This window comes from Oratosquilla oratoria, chromosome 29, assembly GCF_046742065.1.
Source record: "Oratosquilla oratoria isolate Oo_2021 chromosome 29, ASM4674206v1, whole genome shotgun sequence".
In the NCBI taxonomy this organism is placed as follows: domain Eukaryota; kingdom Metazoa; phylum Arthropoda; class Malacostraca; order Stomatopoda; family Squillidae; genus Oratosquilla; species Oratosquilla oratoria.
Window position 1 is genome coordinate 53,081,860 of NC_134805.1, and position 18,086 is coordinate 53,099,945.

Genomic DNA, 18,086 nt, shown 5'->3' on the forward strand with positions numbered 1-18,086 from the left:
TAAACATGGCCCAGTTAAAGTACAGTACCATTGAAAAGGAATTATGGTCTATTGTCTTAGCACTTAAGTATTTTGCTGTGTATATTCCTGTTGGTGCCCAGGTAACTGTTTTCACAGACCACCATCCCTTGAAGTACCTCAACAAATTTAAAGATAAGAACCTCCACTTAAACAGGTGGAGTTTGTTTTTGTAGGAGTATCATTTAGGTGTTTGTCATGCTGCATTGTGATGCTTTTTTTTTTTTTTAATCTCGTCCAAATTTTTCAGATATTAAATATTTAGTATATAAAAACAGGTGCAAGTATGTTATTCATCCCTCCACATATGTGCATCTATCTTATTCAAAGAGGCATTAGACAGAGTATGAAAATAAACAAGTAATTGACCATTTTAGTCACTGTCAGATGCTGCAAGCCTGCAACAAGTGTAGATACTGTACAGGGTCTAACAGATAAATCCGTACAACTTCTTATCACATGTTTTAAGATTAATATCTCGGGTTATAATAAACAGAGAGTTATGAAATTTTCAGTATATTTAGAAAAGGCAATAAGAACAATGATTTCATTCAATGTAACCACCTTCAGCTGTTATGACGCTTTCAACGCGTTTACGAAACTTGGATACAGCGTTGATGATCTCAGACTTTGATAATGAACCCACAGCCTTCTTGATGTCTGTCTTCAGGGTTGTTATATTTCTGTGTGGCTTGTCACATGCCTTGGCCTCAATTCGCGCCCAAAAATAATAATCTAAAGGGTTTAGGTCTGGCGAATTTGAGGGCCACAACTCTTTGTTCCAGAACTGCACATTTGACCCTTCGAGAAGGTTGGTGGTCCTCTTCGCTGTGTGGGCTGGAGCCGAGTCTTGTTGGAAGACAAACTGGTTGCCACTAGCCTTATCTTTCATCCAGGGTATTATTTTCTCTTCTAGAACTTTGCAATAGACAGCGGCATTGACTTTCTCCTTGTTGTTGAAGAAGTGAGTGAAGACGTCCCCCTCAGTTGACACCACACAGAGCACCATGACACTTGCTGGTTTCTTCGTCGTTGTCTTGTGTTGAACCTCTGAGGATGAGGAGGCTATCCAGCGATCATTCCGCTTATTGAAAGTTGCATCAACCGTGAAAATCTTCTCGTTGGAAAAAAACTTGATGACTGAGCCATTCGACTTCATCCAGTTCAACAGCTTTTGGCACCTGGTCAAGCGGATTTCTTTCATTTTTCGTGTCAAAAGATGTCTTTTTCCTTGTGAGAATGAGGTTAATCCCAATTTCTTTAATGCTCTGTGAATTGTAATTGTGCTGACACCTCTCTTCTTTGCCAATGTTGATAATGGTAAGGCTGGATTTGCATTGACACTTCTCTTGAGACCAGTTAAAAAGCGAGGTGTTAGAATTCTGCCCCTTCTGGGCTTGTGAGCAGCTCGTTGGTCTTCGCCGGTCTCATCAAAACGTTTACAAACATCGTAAACAGTTTGTCTGGAGTATTTTAGCATCCTTATTATGGCGCTAGGAGTGTGACCCGCGCGACGAAGTTCGCATATGGCTGAACGTTTGGCTTGTTCCATTGCTTAATGTTTATTGCACTGGTGCTAGTATACAACTGGCTAAATTATTAGACAAATGGAAGTATCTGGAAACAATCAGAATTGCCATATGTTACTTTTTAAGTGCTTAAAACCTCTTCAAAGTTTGTACGGATTTATCTGTTAGACCCTGTATATGGGTCAGTATGGCTATTGGCTGGCTACCTTACAAAATTTACCTTTTATCTTAGCATACTCTTCAAAGATTAAACACTCCAATTTCCCATAGTGACCCTGGACGTTGCCTAAACACAGATCCGCCACTTGGACAGTGGAAAAGGGGTTAACATAGTAATGGAGGGAAACTGTTGAACTCCCCGCCACCCATCAAGGCTCAGAGCTTACTTTACCTGACTTTTTGCTCACTATCCCTTAACTTTAACCTACATACATAAATTAACCCCTTCCATACGGTGCCGCACACATAGGCGTCATGAGGAGCAAGTGGATTCGCGACGCTGCCATATCGGCGTCTTGATTTTATTTATTGTAGTCGCCCCTGTGTTTTTACATTCTCCCAAATGCGCCCTGAATCCCATTCTCTGTGGTTTTCAAAATTCGTGGGTGAAAGAGAGAACGATCGATATAAGCGGCGACTGTATTTTATGATAAGAATATTATTACGTGACGTCATACGGCTGGCATTGGCTGCTGCCCGCGAGATTTAAGTCCCGTACTGAAGTGGTTAATAACCTTGACCCAAAAAAACATGGATATTTTCATTTTTTCTTATATATTTTGTTTTAAAATAACTCAGCAAGGAAAAGAACCATATTACAATAATTTTTCTATGTTAGAATATCAAATAAATCAGTATACCCCTCACTTAAGGTTTTCTATGGTGTTAGGGCACTTCCATTTTCTGTAGTTTCATGTTTTGATGTGTTTTATTTATTTTACAATGTACAGTTGCCCCACTTAGTTTTGGCATAGTTTTAAAAATGTTTCGGACAAGAATAGCAACTCGCCCAGTATTCTTTTATATTACATTTTCGTGTTTGGTCATTTACATTTTTTTTTTTGGCAAAATAGTAACTACCTTAACCCCTTCCATATGGTGCCGCATACGTAGGCAGCATGAGGAGCGAGTGGATACGCGAGGCAGCCATATCGGCGCCTTGATTATATTTATTGTAGTTGCCCCTGCGTAATGACATACTCTCTAAACTGTCTTCATCACATTTTCTATGGTTATCAAAATTCATGGGTGAAAGAGAGAATGATCGATATAAGCGGTGACTATATTGTATGATGCGAGTATTATTATGACACATCATACGTCTGGCAGCTAATGCTGCCCGTGAGATTTTGGCCCGTACTGAAGAGGTTAAAAAATGTGACAAACAACGAAATACTCAAAATTGTGTAGCAGACACATTTTTCTTGACATACAGGTAAACGTCGACTTACGATGGCATTAGGTTTCGATAGAGCCATCGTAAGACGATTTCATCGTAAGTCGATCCCCAATTTGTGTATCACTCTGTTCCGTGGTCACTGTACCTAGCCTACCTGTATATTAACCACCAGAGATACTGAATATAGCCTATTAAACATGTACAGTAATTTATTTAATTATTTTTATCCTTTTTACCATATTCAAACACTATAATATGTATTTTCAGTACGGACCTTAAATCTCGCGGGCAGCAGCCAATGCCAGCCGTACGACGTGACGTAATAATACTCGCATCATAAAATATAGTCACTGCTTATATCGATCGTTCTCTCTTTCACCCGCGAATTTTGAAAACCATAGAGAATGAGATTCAGGGCGCATTTGAGAGAATGTAAAAACACAGGGGCGACTACAATAAATATAATCAAGACGCCGATATGGCAGCGTCGCGAATCCACTTGCTCCTCATGACGCCTACGTGTGCGGCACCGTATGGAAGGGGTTAAATTATCATATCGTCGTCGTCGTCGTCATCGTAAAGTCGAACAATCGTAAGTCGCGGCCATCGTAAGTCGACGTTTACCTGTACTAATGACATCTATCACTCTTATTTGACAAGTAATATGATTAATATATGTTGCAGAGGAGAGAGAGAGAACGCAGGAATCCGTGCATGTAGTGGTCGATAGTAGACTAACAACTAGCTTCAAGCTGTGAGTGGTGTTGAGTGCAGTGACAAACTAACCAAAACTAACTCGTATACTTATAAGTTATGTTATAACCCTATTATTAAATCAATTATTTTCATTTAATTCAGCAGAGGGCTTGTGATCCAGTTATGTTAACCCCTTCCATACGGTGCCGCATACGTAGGCGGCATGAGGAGCAAGTGGATACGCGAGGCTGCCATATCAGCGTCTTGATTATATTTATTGTTGCCCCTGCGTAACAACATACTCTCTAAACTGTCTTCATCACATTTTCTATGGTTATAAAAATTCACGGATGAAAGAGAGAACGATCGATATAAGCGGTGACTATATTTTATGATGCGAGTATTATTACGACACATCATACGTCTGGCAGCTAATGCTGCCCGCGAGATTTTGGCCCGTACTGAAGAGGTTAAAAAATGTGACAAACAACGAAATACTCAAAATGGTGTAGCAGACAACACATTTTTCTGCTGAATAAATAAATGAAAATAATTGATTTAATAATAGGGTTATAACATAACTTATAAGTACACGAGTTAGTTTTGGTTAGTTTGTCACTGCACTCAACACCACTCACAGCTTGAAGGTGGTTGTTGGTCTACCATCGACCACTACATTTACCTAGTTGTATTTACCTAGTTGTATTTTGCGGGAAGGGGAGCTATGCTTGTGATGTCCCGCCTTTGTATCTTGCAGTGTCTAGTTTGTTTTTAAACTCATGAATGGTTTTTGCGCATACTATTCCATTGTCCAGTTTGTTCCAAGTGTCCAAAACTCTATGAGGAAAACTGTTTTTCTTCAGTTCTCTTCTATAGCTATGTTTTTTTATTTTCTTTCCATGTCCTCTTGTGTTTCTTTTGTCCCAGTTAAGTAAGTTCTCACTATCGAGTACCTCTGTGCCTTTCATGATTCTGTAGATGGTCAATAGGTCACCTCTCTCTCTTCTTTGCTCCAGTGTCGGTAACTCCAGTTTAGCCAATCTCTCCTCGTATGATAGGTTTGCAAGTGCAGGTGCCATTTTTGTAGCTGCTCTTTGGATTCTTTCTATTTTCTTTATATTCTTTTTGGTACTGGGGGACCACAATGTCGCTGCATACTCTAATCTAGGCCTTATCAATGTAACCAATATTTTTTTCATCATGTCTTCGTCCAAGTATGTAAACGCCACTTTTATTGATTTTAGCAAGTTGTAAGTCTCCCCGACAATTTTGTTAATCTGTATATCATAGGACAAGTCGTTCGTGATAATTACTCCCAAATCTTTTTCAGATCCTACTTTCTTTACTTCTTTGGTTCCAATTGTATATTTTCCTGATATTCTGTTTTTGCTTTTTCCAAACTCCATTATGCTACACTTCTTAGTATTAAAGTCCACTTCCCATTTCTGACTCCAGTTCCATACCCTATTTAGGTCTTCTTGCAGTGCTTCACAGTCCTCATCAGTTTCTATTTTCCTTAGCAGTTTGGCGTCATCGGCAAAGAAGCTCATGTAGCAGTTCACGTCCTCATCCATGTCATTCATATAGATAGCAAACATTATTGGTGCCAGCACAGATCCTTGCGGTACTCCACTGATCACCTCTTTCCAGTCTGAATATTTTTCTCTGAGCACTACTCTCATCTTTCTACCAGTCAGAAAGTCCTCTATCCATTTTAGTAGGTTTCCCTGTATTCCTCCTATGTGTTCCAGTTTTTTTAGTAGTTTTCTGTGTGGTACTTTGTCAAAGGCTTTTTGCAAGTCTAGGAATGCACAATCAGCCCATCCATGAACGGTACTTTGTCAAAGGCTTTTTGCAAGTCTAGGAATGCACAATCAGCCCATACATGAACGGATTCCTGTGTTCTCTCTCTCCTCTGCAACATATATTAATCGTATTACTTGTCAAATAAGAGTGATAGATGTCATTAGTGAGTCAAGAAAAATGTGTCGTCTGCTACACCATTTTGAGTATTTCGCTGTTTGTCACATTTTTTAAGGTAGTTACTATTTAGCAAAGAAAAAAAAAAGCATGTTAATGAACAGACATGAAAATGTAATAAAAAAGAATACTGGGTGAGTTGCTATTCTTGTTCGAAACATTTTTAAAACTGTGCCAAAACTAAGTGGGGCAACTGTACATTGTAAAATAAATAAAACACATCAAAACATGAAACTACAGAAAATGGAAGTGCCCTAACACCATAGAAAACCTTAAGTGAGGGGTATACTGATTTATTTGATATTCTAACATAGAAAAATTATTGTAATATGGTTCTTTTCCTTGCTGAGTTATTTTAAAACAATATAGAAAAAAAATGCGAAAATATCCATGTTTTTTGGGTCAAGTTTTTTTTTTTTAAGTTGCATCTCTAGTCATGCACGAGGGAAAGACAATGTGATAGCTGGTTGCCTATCAAGGTTGTAAGTGTATCCTCCCACCAGTTTAAAAAAAAATCTTCAAGAATTTTTTTTTCTCTTGAAGAGGGAGGTGTTACATATATGAGTATCCTGTATATGTAAGGTTTGAATATAGTTATTACATACATACATATACCAAGGCTTTTTTCCCCCTTACCAGGGGGGTAGCCAAAAAGGACAAGGCACAAAAACATTCCCACCCATTTAATCTCCGAAAACACTCCACACCCCTCCACCCTCCCTCCCATCTTAGCACCTCCTAGATGACGGGTCATCCCTGCACCCTGTCCACTGCCCTGGGTCAGAAGCAGTGTCGCAAGACACAGCACATCCACAGAAAGGCCGCTTCATTAAATCAGCGACCCCCCCTCTCCGTCCCCCCATATAAAGGAGAAGACGAGGAGAAATCCCTTCGGGCTGCGTCAAAAATTTTTGCTCACACACATACACACTACCGCACCCCCATTCCCCCGTCCAATCCACCTCATGCATCACAACATTTTCCATATACAACCATTCTCCATTCACCCCTGTCTTCTGTCCTCTCCCGTCCTTCCTCAACCGACAAGGATGTAGTGTTATGTCACACATAGAGAGATGTTGGGTTGACAACTTAATATTCTATTTGAATAGTTTTTAGCTCTGTAAGATGCATTAGTTTTGTGTCTGCCCATCTGTCCCTTTCTTGCATTATATCTATTAACCTTGAATAGAAATAGGTCAAATTTGTGGCACATGATCATCCCTGTCTAAAACTGAATTGTCTCAGATTTAGTATATTGTTGTCCAAATGTTTAGTCCATCTACTTTTGGTAACTTTCTCACAAATTTTAGCTATTGTACTTATAAGGGAGACCAGTCTATAGTTTGTTGGAACTTCCTTGTTTCCTCCTGTATATATTGTCACGATATTGGCATATTTCCAGTCTTCCAGTACCTTTCCTTCTTAGAGTGAGCAATCTATTATCTTATATATTTTGTTTGTTAGTTCATCTATACATTCTTTTAGTATCTATTTTGCAATTCCATCTGGGCCAGTATCCATTTTGCAATTCTGTCTGGGCCACATGATTTTCTGGAATCAATGTTCAATATTTGGTTCCTTATTTCTTTCTGTCAAAATTATTTCTCTCATTTTGGGGGGATCTTTCTCCCCTTCATCCCAATTGTCTAGTGACCTCATGTGAAAAAACAGGAATGTAAGATGGTGAAATAAGAGCTATAATGCAAATTTTGTCTCAGGTTTGAATGGTGAGGCTGGTGTGGGGGCAAGATGCAGACTGAAGGCAATGTACAGTACCTCAACCACCACACTGGATGTGTCAGCAGCTGTGCCTTTCATCCACAGGTAATGTACTTTCATTTTCACATATCCATATTCTCATTTGCTTACCTTCCTCTCTCCCTATCCCCCTCTCTCTCTGTCCTTTTCCCTCCCCTCTCTTCCCCTTTCCTACACTTCCCTTCTCAATTTCCTCTCTCCCTTTTCCCTGTCTATCTGCTCTCCACCTGCCCCTTCCCTCTTCTCTTTTCCCCCTACTACCACTTAATCCCTCTCACCCCCTCTCTTTTCCCCTCTTCTTGTGTCTCTTCTTCTGTCTCTACCTCCTCCATCTCCACTTCCTCCACTTCCATCTTCTCCATCTACTACTACTACTCATACTCCTCCCCTCTCCTCCTCCCCCTCCTTTTCCTCTCCTCTTCTATCCCTTCTCCCACTCCTCATGGAGCACTGACCACAAATATTATGCAGTCAATATTTCAGGGGTTTTAATGACATACCCTCAGACCAGGGTCATGCAGCAACTTCATATAATTGGAGATAAATTTCCACTGTAAAAGAGAATGTTAAAGTGCTACCTCCTCCCCTTCCCTCTCCTCTCCCATGCCCTCCCTCCTCCTCCTCCTTATAGAGTACTGACCATAAGTTTTATGGAAGCACTATTTCTGGGGCTTTAGTGACATCCCTACAGAACAGTGTCATGCAGCAACTTAAAATAAGAATGCTGAGGTACTAAAGCAATATGCTGTTCTACTGACTAGGAGAAGACAACTTATGAAGAACCATACCCTTCACCAAGACCTTGATGCCATTGAGTTACAAGGCAACACCTGATACCCCACCCCCACAAGGAGTTGTGTCTTTGAGGGGCTGGTAACTGGTCTCTGGATTAAACCCAAAAACTCACTCTGGTCTCTCTCTTTCCCTACCAACCTATACTTCCCCCTCTTTTATTTCTGTTTTTCACATATGAAGGTCAGTACTCTAGCCTACCCTCCTATACCTTCTAGCCAGAGAAATAGAAACCAATCAAGGACTATACATATATCCTTCTTAGACAAAACCTATTGATTTCTCACACAGGAAACTATACTAACATCACAATCCACACTACTCACATTCATTACATACACAACAGTTATGGGAAACACCACTCAGCACAAATGTGCTGAGTGGTCCATGGTATCAAAGAAAAACATAATGTGTATAAATACCAAACAGAAAAGGTGGAAAAAGAAATATCTAAGGAAATTCTGAAAGAAATTCAAGATGAAGGGCAAAATTTTGACAAGGAAATTGATGAAATTCACAGAATAAACTGGATGCAGAGATACGAAAATGGGTCACCACGAGCATAGCTCTCATCTCATAGAATACAACTAGGTAAATACTTAAAAGAAAAACAACATAGACCTCTGAAAATCAAAGTAAGAACTCAAATGATAGCGGAGGAGATACTATTGAAAGCAGTTAAACTAGCAAACAGTGAGAACTGACATGTATGGATAAAAAAGGAAATGAGTGATGAAAAAGAGAAAGAGAAGGCTCTCAGAATTGAAGCCAACAATAGAAACAAGAAAAGAACAGAGACAGAATTTTTTTTTTTTTTTTTTTTTTTAGGGTATTGGATCTGAGACTGGGAAATTGGTACATCAGAAAAATGGAAACGTAAATTAAAAAAAAGAGAAGAAAATATGAAACTAAAAGTGGCTTACACAAATATGGACGGTATGATTTCTGGAAATTAATTAAATGACTATCTGGAAATAGAGAAACCTGACATAATGGGAATTGTGGAGACAAAACTGAAAGAATCCTCTATCAATAAGTATTGTGGGACAAAGTCTATACAACCATTAGGCAAAAAATAGAATATTTAAACAAAATCACACGGGCCGGATGGAATTACAAATTGGATATTAAAAGAATGCATTGACAAGTTGACAAAATATACAATATAATTAAATACTGAAAGAAGGAAAGGTACCACAGGACTGGAAAAATGCAAATATTGTACCAAAATATAAAGGAGGGAACAAGGAAAATCAGCTAACTACAGACTGGTCTCCCTTACAAGCACAATAGCAAAAATTAGTGAAAAAGTTATCAAAAGTAAAGATTGGAATAAAAAGAATATACTGAATCCAAATCAATTTGGATATAGACAAGGAAGATCATGTATAACAAAGTTGATCTGCTTCTACTCGAGACTAATAGAAATAATACAAGAGAGGGATGGGTGGGCGAACTGTGCTTTTCTAGATCTACAAAAAGCATTTGATAAAGTACCACACAAAAACTAATAAGAAAAATAGAATCAATAGGTGGCATCAGAGGAAAATTATTGGAATTGATGGAAGACTTCTTGACTGTGATGAAAATGAGGGTAGTAATTAGAGGCAAATACTTGAATTGGGAAGAAATGATAAGTGGTGTCCCCCAAGTTTTGGTATTGGCTCCAATCATGTTTGCCATATATATAGATGATACAGATGATGAAAAAATACTAAAGAAAGTAAGTAGAGAGAAAGATTGTGAATCATTACAGATAGATCTAGACAAAATCTGGAAATGGATTCGAAAGTGGGAAGTGAACTTTAACATCAAGAAGTGTAGTATAATGGGGTTTGGAAAAAGTAAAAATAGAATATCAAGAAATTATGAGATTGGTGAAGCAGTAAAGAAAGTGAGCTCGGAAAGAGAACTATGAGTAATAATCAGCAAAGACATGTCACCAGACAAACATATCAGTAAAATAGGCAGATAAACCTTCAACCTACTAAGGTCAATGAAAGTGGCATTTGACTATTTGTATGAGGAAATGATTAAGAAAATATTAGTTACACTGATAAGACCAAAATTGGAGTATGCTGCAACACTATGGACACTCAGTACTAAAAAGAATATAAAGAAACTAGAAAGAATACAAAGAGCAATGGGAGATGGCACCAACACTCTCCAAATTAACATACGAACAAAGATTGTCCAGATTGGAACAACCAACTCTGGAACAAAGGAGAGAAAGAGAAGATCTGCTGACTATTTATAGAATCATGAAAGGAATGGAAATCCTAGATAGAGATGATTTATTAAAGTGGGACAACGGAAAAACAAGAGGACATGAAAAGAAACTCAAAAAGGATAATTATAGAAGAGATCTGAAAAAGAATAGCTTCCCACACAGAGTGGTGGATACCTAGAATAAATTTGGTAAGGAAACAGTGTGTGCAAACACTTAAAGAATTTAAGAACAAACTTGATGCTGAAAGATACAAAGAAGGGTCACCATGAGCACAGCTCCCTTCCCATATGATAAAACTAGGTAAATAACACTAATACACATTACCAAATTCTTCTCCAATGAAACAAAAGAAATTAAAGAAATACATACTGGTTCTGTAACTCGCCATCCAAATACAGATGAAGAAAACATACTACATCATCATGAATATTTATATGCCACCCACCACATCAACCCCCTTTTTTATTTCTTTTTATTTAATTATATATATATATATATATATATATATATATTTTTTTTTTTTTTTTTTTTTGGGGGGGGGGTGCATCCTATATGTCCAATCTCTCAACTTGCTAACAAACCACATAGTGGCAGGGGACATGAAGGCACACCACCACTTTGGCCAAACACACAAACAGCAGACTAAAAAAGAAACAAAATACACTATTAGAACAACTCCCCAAACTAAACATGTTAAATTTCAGCAACCACCCCCAACAGACTAACTTCTCAACATAACCATGTAGTGAAATCCTCCTCTTACGTTCTTCATTAGATAATAACGAGTGCTGGAGGGATTTGACAGGTAAGTACCACCAGACAGAAAGGTCATGGTAGTCATAGATGACAACAAGGAAATTGATTAACTTCTTAGACACATATTATAAAAAATATATTGGATACAGACACAACAATGACAAGAAGTGGCTAACAAACTTCTTAGCTGGCAAACAGTTCAGAGTAACCAAAAACAAAATTTCTGGAACCTGATAATGATACACCATAGAAGCTATAAGGTAGCTGCTAATAACTCAGGTTTACTTGTAAGACCTAGAACAAAGGTTTAGAAATAATAGAATGGAGACCTCTCCTCACAAATCGTCAGTAACATGACTCATCCCCGAAAACTATGAAGCAGTGAAACAAATGTAAAACTGAGTGGCCAGGCTCTTCCATTAGAAAAGAACCTAAAAATTCTAGGCCACACTTAAAATGTCTGACAGTGACAGAAAAATAATAATAATAAAAAAAAATAAACATTAAAATCAGTCACAAACATAGGCTTTGGTCAGGAGAAGGAAACTCTAATCACAGTCTACAAACATTTCTTGAGAACTACATTTGAATATAGTTCCACATCATTGCTCCCAAGTTAGAAAACATAGACACCTTATAAACTATACAAAATAAAATATTGAGAATAATAACAGAATACAGCAAAACCACCCAAAAAGAACAGTTGCATGTAAGAACCAAAATCCTCCCCATAAAGCATAGTCTTTCACAATTGTTTTACACATTTTATCTACAACACTGGTCAAAGAGGGTCTATAACTCCGAGGAACCTCTATCTCACCACCTTTATAAATTGATACATAGCAAATTTCCAATTACTTGGCAATTTCCTTCTTAGTGAACACATATGACCAGTGATGGGTACTTGTGTGTGGTGGTCTAGCAAAATAGACAGCAAAGCTGCCCAATTCCAAAACCTGTCAACCCTTGAAGGGCTGACACCTTGTCTACAGACTAGGATCAAGATATCTCTCTAGTAACTTCAGCTGTATTTCTTGCAGTTATTCACCCATGGACAGCTGACAATTTGCAACTGTTCCCTTTCCTTGATCACTTTCAACCAGTGACATAGAAACAGTCCCACACCAGTACAACACCATCCACAGTTTCTTCCTAGAGAGGTCTTTAGGAGGTTCTAAGGACTGTTACCAGCTAATTGTGGGGCTGTGGGGCTTCCATATAGTAAACACACAAATTTGTGTCTTAATCCATATTTGTTCCCAACATTCTCTGAGTCTAATTTTGTATCTGTACTTTATCATACAACCTTTTGCTTTTAGAAATTCTCTAATCTTCTTCAAGTAGCTCTCCTTGGTAGACACAGACTGAAAGTTACTCCTCAATATTTCTGTTTACACTTTAACATCATATATTGTTCCATTTTCTTTCAGCTTTGTATTTACCTAGTTGCATTATATGGGAAGGGAGCTATGTTTTGCATCTTTCAGCATAATTTTTTTTCTTAAAATCTTGAATAGTATTTGCACACACTGTTTCCTTATCTAATTTATTCCAGGTATCCACCACTCTGTGTGGGAAGCTATTATTTTTCAGCTCTCTTCTATAATTATCCTTTTTGAGTTTCTTTTCATGTCCGTCCATTTTGTTGTACATCAGCCTTCCTTTTCTGTATTTCTTAATTCTCTCTATGATTCCTCCTTCAGTTCAAATTCTATTAACCTCTTCACTCCGTGGCACATCGCACGTCTGGCAGCATTAGTTGCCCGACGTGCAATGTTGCGTCATAATAATCGCATTATAAAAAATAAAGTCAGTGCTCAATCGTTTGTTCTCTTTCACCCATGTATTTTGATAACCATAGAAAATATGATGAAGCCAGTTTAGAGAGAATGGAGGTTACATAGGTACGACTACAATAAATATAATCAAGATGCCGACGTCGGCATCATTGAGTACCCACTTGCTCCTCATGCCGCCTACGTAGGCGTCACCATATGGAAGTGGTTAATATGTGATCACTCTTCCCCCTGTGGTGAGGGGAAAGAATACTGCCACCAAGTCTTCCCACTTGAATTGTAAAAGGCGACTAAAATGGGATGGGGATTAGGACTAGGCATCTTTCTCCCTGTAACTCCACAGGGGACATTCCTAAAAAACTAAAGGCATAAGAGGGTCTAGGAGTTTTCCAACCAGTACCCTAAGATTTGGGTCTTTTAATGTGTGTGGATGTGGTACAGATGAGAGTAAAAGGGAAGAGATAGGTAGTATGTTTGTGAGAAGAAAGATGGATATGTTGGCTTTGAGTGGAAATAAGTTGAGAGGGAGGGGTGAGTCTGAGTTTGGGAGTGTAGTTGGGAGGTTCTCAGGAGTGAAGAGAGGACAAGGGAGAGAAGGGGTGGCTATACTAGTAAGTGAAGAGATAGGTAAATGTATAGTGGAAGGAGGTTTTTTCAAGGTTAATGTGGATGAAGGTGAAACTGGGAAAGGAGATGTGGGTTTTTGTAAGTGCATATGGGCCTGGCAGTGAGAAGAGTGTAGAAGAAAGGGAGGCTTTTTGGATAGATTTAAATGAGTGCATAGAGGGATTAGGGAGAAATGTTAATGTAGTAATATTGGGAGACCTTAATTCTAGGGTAGGAAATGAATCAATAGATGGAGTGGTTGGGAAGTGTGGAGTTCCAGGAAAGAATTGTGGTGGAGAGTTAATGGTGGAGATGTGTCTAGAGAGTTGATGATAGCAAATACAGTGTTTATGAAGAAAGTCAAGCATAAGTACACATGGGAGAGGGTGGTGGATAGAAGGGTGGTAGATAGAGCATTAATGGACTATGTAGTGGTAAATAAGAGAGAGTGGGGGATATTGGATCATTTTCTGGTAGAAGGTAAGTTGAGAGTGGAGAATAGATGGAGAAAGAGGAAAAGGACAAAAGGTAGGGGGCTGCTTAGAGTGAACAGCTTAACCCATTAAACTCCGATGACAAGATGTCTTGTCATTTGGTCAAATAAAACAAAAAATCATAAAACACCAAAATGTTTGATCAAACACCAGAAAAGTATGACGTCAGTCCTCGCTTCGCTCGCGAGCGAAGCGAGGACTGACGACATACTTTTCTGGTGTTTGATCAAACATTTTGGTGTTTTATGATTTTTTGTTTTATTTGACCAAATGACAAGAATATTGTCATCGGAGTTTAATGGGTTAAATGAGAAAGAAAAGGAGAAGGAGTACAAGAAGCTGAGAGAGTAGTGGGAGGGAGTGAAGAATAGAGTAGAACTAGGAGTAGAGGAGTGGGGATGGTTCAAGGAAGGAGTTATAAGGTGTGCAAAGATTGTGTGTGGAACAAGGAGGATGGGAGGAAATAGAAGGAAGGGTAGTGAGTGGTGGGATGAGGAAGCAAAGAATGATGTAGAAGAGAAGAAGCAAGCTTTCACAGATTGGTTACATAATAGGATGAAGGAATCATATGAGAGGTACAAAGAAAAGAGAAGTAAAGCATAAGGTAAAGGAGGCAAAGAAGAGAGCAGATGTGAAATGGGGTAAGAGTATGACAGAAAATTTTGAAAGTAATAAAAAGATGATTTGGAAAGACATTAAAAGAGGAAAAGGAGGCAAATCAAGTAGAGAAGAGGTGAAAAATGCAGATGGAGAAGTGATAATGGAAAAGAAGGCAGTAAGAGGAAGATGGGCAGAGTATTTTAGGGAGCTGCTAAATTTGAAGGAGGATAGGGAGGGAAAGGTAGTTGCAGTGGGAAGCACTAAGAAAATGATTGTGATGAGTGAGAAAAATGGAGGAGAAATGAGGAATGATAGTTGTTAACCCCTTCCATACGGTGCCGCCTACGTAGGTGTCATGAGGAGCAAGTGGATTCGCAACGCTGCCATATCGGCGTCTTGATTATATTTATTGTAGTCGCCCCTGTGTTTTTACATTCTTCCAAATGTGCCCTGAATCCAATTCTCTGTGGTTTTCAAAATTTGCGGGTGAAAGAGAGAACGATCAATATAAGCGGTGACTATATTTTATGATGCGAGTATTATTACAACACGTCGTACGGCTGGCATTAGCTGCTGCCCGCGAGATTTAAGTCCCGTACTGAAGTGGTTAAGATGAGAGTAAGGCACCTGGTCTGAATAGGTGTCATTCAGAATGTCTGAAAAAAGGAGGTACAGTGATGGTTTCTGGTTGGTGAGGTTATTTATTGTTTGTTTAAGAGAGGATAGAGTGCCAGAGGACTGGAGGAGTGCCTGTATAGTTCCACTTTACAAGGGAAAAGGGGGCAAGTGTGAGTTTAGTAGTTTCAGAGGGATTAGCTTGTAAAGTATAGTTGGGAAGGCTTATGGGAGGGTCCTGATTGAGAGGATTAGGAGAGGAACAGAGGGAGTAATTGGTGAGGAACAGTGTGGATTTAGGACAGGTAGGGGTTGCTTAGATCCTTTTTGGCTACCTCCCTTGTAATGGGGAAAAAGCCTTGGTATACAGTGGCCGCGAAAAGTTTGGGCGCAAAATTATAGGCGCCCCAACTTTCCCCTAAACACAAAACATGCGAAAAATACAACTTTCCACCCAAACTTTTCGCTATTTTTCAATGCTAGCGTTTGTACCCGTATTTAGCCGAGACAATACACACTATTTGGCAACTCTGTTTAGGCGCACTCGATGTCACATAGAGTCAGTTTCTAAACATCTCTCACGGAGAGTAGTCTTTTTTTTGCGGTGGTCTCTGTATTTGTGCCTTGATATCTCCGTAATGGGAAGTGGTAAAGAGCTGGAAAGAGGCACAGTTGTTACAATCATAACCCTCTATAAGGAGGGTTATAAGTGTAAAGATATTGCTACTCGTGTGGGAATTGGAGTGCGTCAAGTGCAAAAGTGGACCAAGAAATTTCGAGACGAAGGAAGTGACATTCGTACTCCAAAGCATCGCTCTGGTCGGCCAAGGAAGATATCAAATCGTACTTCTACGGTTCTAACTGCCTCCTACGGTTATTAGGAGGCAGTTAGAACCGTAGAAGTACGATTTGATATCTTCCTTGGCCGACCAGTGCGATGCTTTGGAGTACGAATGATGTCACTTCCTTCGTCTTGAAATTTCTTGGTCCACTTTTGCACTTGACGCACTCCAATTCCCACACGAGTAGCAATATCTTTACACTTATAACCCTCCTTATAGAGGGTTATGATTGTAACAACTGTGTCTCTTTCCAGCTCTTTACCACTTCCCATTACGGAGATAATCAAGGCACAAATACAGAGACCACCGCAAAAAAAAGACTACTCTCCGTGAGAGATGTTTAGAAACTGACTCCATGTGACATCGAGTGCGCCTAAACAGAGTTGCCAAATAGTGTGTATTGTCTCGGCTAAATACGGGTACAAACGCTAGCATTGAAAAATAGCGAAAAGTTTGGGTGGAAAGTTGTATTTTTCGCATGTTTTGAGTTTAGGGGAAAGTTGGGGCGCCTATAATTTTGCGCCCAAACTTTTCGCGGGTACTGTATGTATGTATGTATGTATATTTTATGTGAGTGTTAATTACTGTATTTTACGGCTTACAAGACGCACTTTTTTCCTTAAAAATACCCTGAAAAATACTAGTGCATCTTCCAAGACGAATGTTGTATTGTAAGGCAACACCTGTTGAGGATGACAAACTTTCATCACTTATATCCGTGTTCAGTTATAAAAGAAGTGTATTCTTATTTTGTTTATAGAATTTATAATTTTTGTTATTATATTGCAGAAAATATTATATACATTTTAGATGTATAACTGTACACATCATAGACTTCAGTTTTTTTTTGTTAATACCCAAAAATGCCGTGTGTGGCACTGTTCATTCTGAGGGAGAAAATAAAAACATCATCCAGCAGCCGGTTGTGTTCATCACCACCTTTATTAAAGCCTGTATTAACCCATCAGGATGACTTTAGCCGTAACAGGTTATGGGCCCAGGCACAGGCTAGTGTTTGACGGAGATGGGGATAAATACGAGGTGTGGGAAGCAAAATTTCAAGGTTACCTGACTACCAAGAAACTGGACGGGGTCTTGACGAAGACATCACCGAGTGCAGATGAGAATAAGGAAGTATATGCCGAGCTGATTCAACTGCTGGATGATAGAAGTATAGCCCTTATTCTTCTAGATGCAGCTGACAAAGGCAAGGAAGTGTTAGATATTTTAAGAAATTATTATCTGGGTGCAAGTAAACCAAGGGTGATTTCTCTGTACAAGAAGTTGACGACACCCAGATTAGCTGGTGATGAGGAGTTGATAGATTATATTATACGAGCAGAGGGAGCAGTAGCAGCACTGAAGAAAGCAGGAGAAGATATAAGTGAGAGCATGCTTATTGCTATGGTGCTCAGTGGACTCCCTACAGCATATGACACACTCAACACGGTGGTGGAGCAATGAGAAAAACCAATGACTTTTCAAGAGTTCAAGAAGGCACTCATGAGCTATGAAGAATCAGGTAAAGTTGAAAAGCTCACGCGAAGAAAAGAATGTGATGAATGCAAACAGTGACAGAGGCAGGTATATGATAAAATGCTTTGAGTGTGGCAGGCCAGGCCACAAGGCCTATCAATGTCTCAGGCGAACAAGTGGTGACCAGAAGAAACCTAGCAAGTGGTGCAGTCTGTGCAGATCTAATACCCAGAACACACACCAGTGCAGAAAGAAGAATGCAACCACAGCACATACAGTGAGCGGTGAGGGAGATGGAGCAACTGGAGGAGACGGCACTCACAGCTTCGTATTCCAGACCAGCACTCAATCAACTAGAACTAAGGCAGGTACCAGCACATTGCTAGCAGACAGTGGTGCATCAGTGCACATTATAACTGATAAATCTAGGTTTATTAGGTTCAACAAAAACTTTGAACCAGACAAGCAAGTGATGCAACTAGCAGATGGTAGCAAG

The 18,086-nt window shown here is 39.2% G+C and overlaps 1 protein-coding gene across 7 annotated transcripts in view; it reads left to right on the forward strand.

The window, feature by feature from the left end:
• The window catches only part of LOC143040770 (uncharacterized), a 248,847-nt gene that overhangs the window by 14,195 nt on the left and 216,566 nt on the right, over positions 1–18,086 (forward strand). For 6 of the 7 annotated variants that reach the window (XM_076212196.1, XM_076212194.1, XM_076212190.1 and 3 more), the window contains exon 2: positions 7,344–7,449. In XM_076212196.1, coding sequence (XP_076068311.1) covers positions 7,375–7,449 — 75 coding nt within the window. In that variant the 5' untranslated portion in view covers positions 7,344–7,374. Of the gene's footprint in view, positions 1–7,337; positions 7,450–18,086 lie in introns of those variants that run through there. The other variant, XM_076212192.1, reaches the window with a different exon arrangement.